This window comes from Erythrolamprus reginae, chromosome 1 (genome assembly GCF_031021105.1).
Source record: "Erythrolamprus reginae isolate rEryReg1 chromosome 1, rEryReg1.hap1, whole genome shotgun sequence".
NCBI classification, from domain to species: Eukaryota; Metazoa; Chordata; class Lepidosauria; order Squamata; family Dipsadidae; genus Erythrolamprus; species Erythrolamprus reginae.
This window is the reverse complement of record NC_091950.1, coordinates 422718181-422728481: the sequence shown is the minus strand read 5'-3', so window position 1 is coordinate 422728481 and position 10301 is coordinate 422718181. Positions and strand designations below refer to the sequence as shown.

General features: G+C 44.8%; 1 protein-coding gene across 3 annotated transcripts in view; it reads right to left on the bottom strand.

Annotated features, from left to right (window-relative positions):
- ZSWIM7 (zinc finger SWIM-type containing 7) overlaps window positions 1-10301 on the bottom strand; it is a 33815-nt gene that overhangs the window by 579 nt on the left and 22935 nt on the right. For all 3 annotated transcript variants that reach the window (XM_070735458.1, XM_070735459.1, XM_070735460.1), the window contains exon 5: window positions 6024-6128. In XM_070735458.1, the coding sequence (XP_070591559.1) occupies window positions 6024-6128 (105 nt within the window). The remainder of the gene's footprint in view (window positions 1-6023; window positions 6129-10301) is intronic.

The window sequence follows — 10301 nt, the reverse complement described above, 5'->3', positions numbered from 1 at the left end:
TTTACCAACCACGTCTGCTGGAAGTTTGTTCCAAGCATCTACTACTCTTTCAGTAAAATAATATTTTCTCACGTTGCTTTTGATCTTCCCCCCAACTAACTTCAGATTGTGTCCCCTTGTTCTTGTGTCCACTTTCCTATTAAAAACACTTCCCTCCTGGACCTTATTCAACCCTTTAACATATTTAAATGTTTCAATCGTGTCTCTTCCTTTCCCTTCTGTCCTCCAGACTACACAGATTGAGTTCATTAAGTCTTTCCTGATATGTCTTGTCCTTAAAACCTTCCACAATTTTTGTAGCAACACATAACAAACAAAAGAGAGCAACTACATTTTCTGATTCAGAAAATAAAAATAAAAATTAGGAGGTGAGCAGCCCCCTTTTGCAACCAACCAACTTTATGAGAGTAAAATTTATTTTAAATTTAAAAAAAAAGAATAATTGAAACTGAATTTCAATTTTTAAAAAGATGGCTTACTTCAATAAAATTTGCTGAACAGAATAATAAGAGTTGGAGGGGGCTTAAAGGTCTTCTAATCTGATGATGATTGATGTTCACCAATCATGTTTGATGAGGACCTTAACATCTAATGGGTTGTGGGCTGTACACAATGTTTTTGCAGGTGGCTGGTAAGGCCTATATGGGCACGAAACGTTCGGCCACATTTTGGGCAGGTGTGTGGGGTACCCTTGCTTGAACACAAAACCCTATAATATTTAACAGAACAGAATAAAATTATTCAACCCTTATTATTTAACAGAATAAAAGCTATTCAAATGATATTTATTTATTTAGATAAATGTGGCTCAGGAATTCTGGGAGTTGAAGTCTAAATGTCCTATAAAAGGGCCATCGTTCCCCCATGGTGCCTCAGGAATTCTGGGAGTTGAAGTCCAAAGTCATAAAAGGGACATTTACTCCTAAAAGGACTATTGTTTTCCCCATTCTGCTTCAGGAATTCTGGAAGTTGAAATCTAAATATCCTAAAATGGCCATCCTTCCCCCATTCTGCCTCAGGAATTCTGGGATTTGGAGTCTAAATGTCCTAAAAGGGACATTTACTCCTAAAAGGACTATTGTTTTCCCCATTCTGCTTCAGGAATTCTGGAAGTTGAAATCTAAATATCCTAAAATGGCCATCCTTCCCCCATTCTGCCTCAGGAATTCTGGGATTTGGAGTCTAAATGTCCTAAAAGGGACATTTACTCCTAAAAGGACTATTGTTTTCCCCATTCTGCTTCAGGAATTCTGGAAGTTGAAATCTAAATATCCTAAAATGGCCATCCTTCCCCCATTCTGCCTCAGGAATTCTGGGATTTGGAGTCTAAATGTCCTAAAAGGGACATTTACTCCTAAAAGGACTATTGTTTTCCCCATTCTGCTTCAGGAATTCTGGAAGTTGAAATCTAAATATCCTAAAATGGCCATCCTGCCCCCATTCTGCCTCAGGAATTCTGGGATTTGGAGTCTAAATGTCCTAAAAGGGACATTTACTCCTAAAAGGACTATTGTTTTCCCCATTCTGCTTCAGGAATTCTGGAAGTTGAAATCTAAATATCCTAAAATGGCCATCCTTCCCCCATTCTGCCTCAGGAATTCTGGGATTTGGAGTCTAAATGTCCTAAAAGGGACATTTACTCCTAAAAGGACTATTGTTTTCCCCATTCTGCTTCAGGAATTCTGGAAGTTGAAATCTAAATATCCTAAAATGGCCATCCTTCCCCCATTCTGCCTCAGGAATTCTGGGATTTGGAGTCTAAATGTCCTAAAAGGGACATTTACTCCTAAAAGGACTATTGTTTTCCCCATTCTGCTTCAGGAATTCTGGAAGTTGAAATCTAAATATCCTAAAATGGCCATCCTTCCCCCATTCTGCCTCAGGAATTCTGGGATTTGGAGTCTAAATGTCCTAAAAGGGCCATCCTTCCCCCATTCTGCCTCAGGAATTCTGGGATTTGGAGTCTAAATGTCCTAAAAGGGCCATCCTTCCCCCATTCTGCCTCAGGAATTCTGGGATTTGGAGTCTAAATGTCCTAAAAGGGCCATCCTTCCCCCATTCTGCCTCAGGAATTCTGGGATTTGGAGTCTAAATGTCCTAAAAGGGCCATCCTTCCCCCATTCTGCCTCAGGAATTCTGGGAGTTGAAGTCTAAATATCCTAAAATGGCCATTCTTCCCCCATGCTGCCTCAGGAATTCTGGGATTTGGAGTCTAAATGTCCTAAAAGGGACATTTACTCCTAAAAGGACCATTGTTTTCCCCATTCTGCCTCAGGAATTCTGGGAGTTGAAGTTTAAATGTCCTAAAAGGGCTGTCCTTCCCCCATTCAGCCTCAGGAATTCTGGGATTTGAAGTCCACAAGTTGTCAAAGGACCATCGTTCCCCACCTCTAAACTATCCGCTTAGCAGAACTTCACCGTGGTTCTCCCGCGGCTACCGAGGTCTTGTCTCCCGTACCCATTCCCACTGGGGGAGGTGGGGAGAGGCTGGGAGGGGGCGTGGGAATCTCTTCCTCCGAGGGGCTCCATCCTGACCCCCCCTGACCCATTCCTATGCACAGGATGAGCTCCAGACTTCCATTGTCCTTGGAGGAAATTTCACGGGGGCTTCGGCTGTCTGCGATGAACGCAGCCCTTTTCCGTTTTCTTTGAGGGATCCTGTAAATAAAATCCTTATACAGGTAGTCCTCGACTTATGGCCGTAACTGAGCCACCAGACGTTGTGGGGGCTTCGTCACTGGAGGCTTTGAAGGAGAAACTGGACCGACACTTGTCTGGAATTGTCTAGGGCCTCCTGCTTGGTGGTTGGAGTAGAAGACCTCCAAGGTCCCTTCCTGCTTCTCTTCCCTCTTCTCCCTTTCCTCACCTCTCCTTTCTTCCCTTTTCATTCCTCTCCTCCCTTCTCCTCCCTTTCTTCTCTTTTCCTCTCCTCTCTTTCCTTTCCTCTCCACTTCTTCCTCTCCTTTCTTTTCCTCCCTTTCTTCTGCTTTCATCTCCTCTCTTTCCTCTCCTTTCCACTGAGAGATGGGTGAACAGAGCGGTCAGGCAGTAGGAAAAGCGAGTAGAATGCTTGGCTGCATAGCTAGAGGTATCACAAGCAGGAAGAGGGAAATTGTGGTCCCGCTGTATAGAGCGCTGGTGAGACCCCATTTGGAATACTGTGTCCAGGTCTGGAGACCTCATCTACAAAAAGAGATGGATCAAATTGAACAGGTCCAAAGACGGGCTACAAAAATGGTGGAAGGTCTTAAGCATAAAAACCTATCAGGAAAAGACTTAATGAACTCCATCTGTCTAGTCTGGAGGACAGATGGAGTTCATTAGTACCGAGGTCTTTAACTCGGTTAAAGACCTCGGTATACTAACAACAAAAGATTTAAGTGCCAAAGCCCACTGCAACAACATAGCCAAGAAGGCTTCAAGAGTTGTAAACCTAATCCTACGTAGCTTCTGCTCTGGCAATCTCACACTACTTACCAGAGCTTACAAAACTTTTGCCAGACCCATCCTCGAATACAGCTCATCTGTTTGGAACCCATATCGCATCTCAGACATCAACACCCTTGAAAATGTCCAAAGATACTTCACCAGAAGAGCCCTTCACTCCTCCACTCGAAATAGAGACTAGACTTTCAATCCTGGGCCTAGAAAGCTTAGAACTAAGACGCCTTAAAAAAGATCTAAGTATTGCCCACAAGATCATATGCTGCAACGTCCTGCCTGTTGGCGACTACTTCAGCTTCAACCACAACAACACAAGAGCACACAACAGATTTAAACTTGATATTAACCGCTCCAAACTTGACTGTAAAAAATATGACTTTAGTAACTGAGTTGACGAAGCGTGGAACTCATTACCGGACTTCATAGTGTCATCCCCAAACCCCCAACACTTTACCCTTGGATTATCTACGGTTGACCTATCCAGATTCCTAAGAGGTCAGTAAGGGGCGAGTACAAGTGCACTAGAGTGCCTTCCGTCCCCTGTCCTATTGCTCTCCTATATCTCCTATACCTTTCTTCTATTCCTATATCTCCTCTTCTATTCTTTCATTGATATGTTCTATTACTATACCTTCTTTTCTATTCTTTCTTAGATATATTTTACTATGAGCATCTCCTCTATAACCTTCATCATGTATTTTACTGTGTGTGTGTGTGTGTGTGTGTGTGTGTGTGTATATATATCCACTAAAACCCTCATTGTGTATTGGACAAAATAAATAAATAAATAAAATAAGAAGGAAAAGGGGGGACATGATCGAAACATTTAAATATGTTCAAGGGTTAAATAAGGTTCAGGAGGGAAGTGTTTTTAACAGGAAAGTCAACCCAAGAACAAGGAGGCACAATCTGAAGTTAGTTGGGGGAAAGATCAGGAGCAATGTGAGAAAATATTATTTGACTGAAAGAGTAGTAGATGCTTGGAACAAACTTCAACTGAATTTAAAACATGCCTGGGATAAACGTAGATCCATCCTAAGATAAAATCAGCGGTGGGCTATGAGTCAGAACGCTAAATCGCGCTTGCCACACGGCTCGTAAGTGCTTGCAGGGCCAGCGCGATTTTGCTTCCGCACCTATGGAAGTAGCAAAATCACGCACGGAGTCGCAGGGAAAACCTTGCCTTAAACATGGGCGCACCTGTGGCTCCCTGCGCAATTTCCACAGGGGCAGAAACAAAATCGCACTGGCCCCGCAAGCACTTACGAGCCGTGGCGGCAAGCACAATTTATCGTTCCGGGTTGTAGCCCACCGCTGGATAAAATACAGGGAAAAGTATAAGGGCAGACTAGATGGACCAGGAGGTCTTTTTCTACCGTCAATCTGTATAGTCTGGAGGACAGAAGGAAAAGGGGGGACACGATCGAAACATTTAAATATGTTAAAGGGTTAAATAGAAACATAGAATACTGACAGCAGAAAAAGACCTCATGGTCCATCTAGTCTGCCCTTATACTATTTCCTGTATTTTATCTTACAATGGATCTATGTTTATCCCAGGCATGTTTAAATTCAGTTACTGTGGATTTGCCAACCACTTCTGCTGGAAGTTTGTTCCAAGGATCTACTACTCTTTCAGTAAAATAATATTTTCTCATGTTGCCTTTGATCTTTCCCCCAACTAACTTCAGATTGTGTCCCCTTGTTCTTGTGTTCACTTTCCTATTAAAAACACTTTCCTCCTGAACCTTATTTAACCCTTTAACATATTTAAATGTTTCAATCATGTCCCCCCTTTTCCTTCTGTCCTCCAGACTATACAGATGGAGTTCATGAAGTCTTTCCTGATACGTTTTATGCTTAAGACCTTCCACCATTCTTGTAGCCCGTCTTTGGACCCGTTCAATTTTGTCAATATCTTTTTGTAGGTGAGGTCTCCAGAACTGAACACTAAGGTCCAGGAGGGGAGTGTTTTTAATAGGAAAGTGAACACAAGAACAAGGGAACACAATCTGAAGTTAGTTGGGGGAAAAGATCAAAAGCAACATGAGAAAATATTATTTTACTGAAAGAGTAGTAGATCCTTGGAACAAACTTCCAGCAGACGTGGTTGGTAAATCCACAGGAACTGAATTGAAACATGCCTGGGATAAACATAGATCCATCCTAAGATAAAATACAGAAAATAGTATAAGGGCAGACTAGATGGATCACGAGGTCTTTTTCTGCCGTCAGTCTTCTATGTTTCTAAGAGAGGGAGGCGTATAAGCCCAATTAATAAATAATAATAAAATAATAAGACCTCCAAGGCCCCTTCCAGCTCTAGTCTGAATTGACAGGCGAAGCAGCAGCTCTGCCCGCAGGTAACCAGGCCCCGTTGGCTCCCTCGGCTGTAGCTACCCACGTCCCCTTCTTTCAACACAACCGTTTCCTCCCTTGCACAAACTTGAGCGAAAGACACAGTGGAGAGAGTGACTCACCGGATGACATCTAGCATGAGTTCTCCCCTCCCCCTTGCCTCCTGCCCCCCCCCCCCAGCTTGGCCCTGCCCTGCTCCTGCCTTGGCTGCCCCCACTCACCACCAGGTGGTCTCCTTTCCTCAAGACCGAGAAGGCGAAGGCTGGGCAGCTGCAGAAGTGACAGGAGACGTAACAAGTGTAGAGTTTGCCCGAGCTGCCCACCACCTGAGGGGGGAGGGGGAGTGAGGGAGAATGGATTGGGGGGGGGGGGGAAACAAGGAAACGTGAAAATTAATTTTTAAAAACGAAACATTAAATCGGTTTTGATCCAAAACTTATTTGGCTGAAGCGCAAACTGCTGAAGTTTTATCTAGCCTCGTCTCGACCTGGTGGCATCCGAAGAAGTTGGACTACAACTCCAATCATCCCCAGGAGAGCAGGTGGTGGGAGACGCCACCTTAAGTTGATGCTGGCCTCCAAAGGAGACGACTACAACTACCATCCTCCCCGGGATAGCAGTTGAAGGAAGCTGCCCTAAGATGGATCGGTGGCCTCCAAAGGAGTTAAGATTACAACTCCCATCATCCGCAGGGAAGCAAGTGGTGGGAGACGCTGCCCTAGGATGATGCTGGCCTCCAAAGGAGACTACAACTCCCATCATCCCCAGAAGAGCAGGTGGCGAGAGATGCTGCCCTAGGATGATGGTGGCTTCCAAAGGAGACTACAACTCCCATCATCCCCAAGCAAGCTTGTGAGGGGATGCTGCTCTAAGATGGATCGCTGGACTCCGAAGGAATTAAGACTGCACCCCCCATCATCCCCAGGAGAGCAGGTGGGGAGAGGCACTGCCCTAGGATGATTGGTGGCTTCCAAAGAATACAATTCCCATCATCCTTGGGAGAGCAGGGGGAAGGTGCTGCCTACAATTTATTTTATTATTTAGTTTATTATTTAGATTTGTATGCCGTCCCTCTCCGCAGACAATGGATCGGTGTCTTCCAGAAATGCCAGACTACAACTCCCATCATACCCAGGAGAGCAATTGCAGGGGAGATGCTGCCCTTTGGTGACCACCAAAGGCATTAGACTACAACTCCCATCACTCCGAGGAGAGCAGATGGGGGAGAGGTGCAGCCCTAAGACAGATCCATGGCCTCTCAAGGTGGCAGACTACAACTCCCATCATCCCGAGAACAGCAGTTGGGGGGGTGGAGAACATTAAAGTGACCACTGGCCTCCAAAAATGACAGACTACAACTCCCATCGTCCCCAGGTCAGAGAGGGAGGGAAGTAACCTTCCGGCAGATTGATGGCCTCCCAACCAAGGCGATAGACTACAACTCCCATCATCCCGAGGAGCCCAGGCAAGGGAGAGATGCTGCCCTAGGATGGATTGGTGACCTCCCAAGGCATTAGACTACAACTCCCATCATCCCAGGGCAGTGGAGGAAGCTGGTACTCTACCCTTTGGAAAAACTAAATCCCTTAAAAAGAAAAGTAGGATCCCTTTGGAGCAGACAAATTCGACTCTTAAATCAACCTGATCCGACCAGAACTGTAAACGAAGGCAATCTTGGAAGAAATAGTATATTGTATTTAGAGGGAAATGCAATTGGAATTGGTCCCTTTTTGGGGAATTTAATAGGCTCCTGATTCACGTTAATCCGACTGGCCGCTGCGAAAGAAATGGGGGGAGTAGACAGGGTGTAATTACAAGCGGGGGGAGGGGGGGCTAGACGGTGGAGCAAAATTAACAAGGGTGAGGCCGGAACCGATTCACAGCCGAACCACAAAAGCTAGCCAGGCGCACAGGTGTTTTCACACAAACGACTTCAGGCGTTAATGGTGAAAACAACACTAGGAATGATCTAGTAGTGCTTAAGGCACTAGGCTAGAAACCAGAAGACGTGAATTCTAGTTCCGCCTTAGGCATGAAAGACAGCTGGTGACTTTGGGTCGATCACCAGGCGACAAGGTGTTCTAGTCCCACTTTAGTCATGAAAGCCAGATGGGTGAGTTTGGGGCACTCACCAGGTGACAAGGAGTCCTAGTCCCACCTTAGCCCTGATAGCTGGCTGGGTGTCTTTGGGCCAATTACCAGGAGATGGTGAATTTGGGCCAATTACCAGGGGATGGTGAATTCTAGTCCCACCTTAACCCTGAAAGCTGGCTGGGTGTCTTTGGGCCAATCACCAGGAGATGGTGAATTCTAGTTCACTCAGCTTAGCTCTCTCAGCCTAACCTACCTCGCAGGGTTGTTGTGAGAAAATAGTAGGAGGAAGGTGTGTTGGATCTATTCCTTGTCTTGAATTATTTGGTGCAAAATAACACAAAACAATCAACAAACAAACAAACAAACAAAACCCGGCTAATGGGCAGTGATCCAATGGTGCTTACGCTATGCGAGGGTGGAGGATAGGAATTAAAATTTCCAAAATAGGCACATGGAAAATGGAGTCCTAGTTTGTGGCAACACAGAGACTTTGTTTTTAGAAAGGAATTTCCAGTAAGAAAGATAACACACAAAGGAGAGGATTTCATCAGTTGTTTGGAAGCCAGAATTACCTTTGCTTTGGATTGTGTAAATCTATTCCCTTATCTCTGGCGCTGCGTTTATCCACTTTGAGGAATTTATGGCCGGTGGACTTCATGTCTGAGAATTGCTCAATCTAAATGCTTTAAGAGGGGAGGGCTTCCACTCCCAGAATCCCCCAGCCATCAATGCTCTAAGAGGAGAAGACTTCCACTCCCAGAATCCCCCAGCCATCAATGCTTTAAAAGGGGAGGACTTCAACCAATGATGGCTGGGGAATTCTGGGAGTTGAAGTCCGCCCATCTTACAAGCCCAGTGACCCTCAGCCCCTTATAATCTGGCAAGGACGATGGGGAGATTTCCAGTTAACTGGGCCCACGGACAGATACAATTCCTCGTCTTTTTCGTCCGCCATGAAACGAAACTGACTCTCTTGCTTCTCCCTCCTCTTTGGGTGATGATCCACAACACTCATTTGTCAGCCTGGCAGATTTAATCCGTTTACTCCCACCCTGCGGGGCGGGCTGCCATAAGAACGAGGGGTAATTAAGATGAAAATCACCTCGAAATCCCAAATAGAATAAAAGAGATAAATGGATAAAAACAGAGCGGCAGGCCATGAGCTAGGGACAGGGGTAGGCAAAGCTGGCTCTTCTATGACTTGTGGACTTCAACTCCCAGAATTCCTGAGCCAATCCTGCTAGCTCAGGAATTCTGGGAGTTGAAGTCCACGTGTCATAGAAGAGCCAACTTCGCCTACCCCTGACCTAGGAGGAGGGGTGGAAAGGAGGAAGGAGGGTGCCGAATTCAAAAGAGGGACATGGCACTCCCCGAGCCTGAAGAACCGGTGGGGGCTTCTTACACTGAAACAACTAGCTTAGGTTTCGGATGATGGCTGCCAGAGTCTTCGATTTACGACCATTTGTTTAAGGCCGGTTCCAGGTTATGACGACACTGGAAAAAGTGACTAAGGAAGAAGGTGCGGCCAACACCACGACGCAACGGAATTTCTCCTCGCCCCGTAGGGGAACACCGATATCCGTGCCGTTTGGAGACCTGGTTCGTTTAGAACTGGGTCAGAATCACCTTGTAGGGGTGGGGAAAAAAGAAGGGCACATGCTGGTGGGATGGGGGGGGGGGGTTAGAAATCTCCCCAGTGAGCTGGCTGAGCCCCCTTGGCCGACAGCGATCGGAAAACGACATTTAAGTGTTGTCTTAGCTGCTTAAAATTCTGATACTTGGCAACTGGCATGTTCTTATGACGGTTGCATTGTCTGTCATTGGGAGGTTGGACCAGAAGACTTCCAAGGACCCTTCTAACTATTCCATTCTATTGTTTTCAGATTCTATTCTATGTTCTATATTCTATAGTGTTCTTTTTATTTTATTTTCTATTCTATTCTTTTCAAATTCTATTCTACTCTATTCTTTTCAAATACAGGAAATAGTATGAGGGCAAACTAGATGAACCATGAGGTCTTTTTCTGCTGTCAATCGTCTGTGTTTCCATGTTTCTATTCTATGTTCTATATTCTATTCTACAGTGTTCTGTTTTATTTTATTTTATTTTCTCTTCTCTTAAAATTCTATTCTAATCTGTTTTTTTCTTTTCAAATTCCATTCTATGTTTTATATTCTATAGTGTTCCTTTTAATTTTATTTTCTGTTCTGTTCTATTCAAATTCTATTCAAATTCTATTCTATTTTCTTTATTCTATAGTGTTCTGTTTTTATTTTCTATTCTATTATTTTCAAATGGTATTCTATTCCATATTCTACATTCTATATCAGTGATGGCGAACCTTTTTCCCCTCGGGTGCCGAAAATGCGTGAGCCCACACTATCGCACATGCACAAGTGCCCAC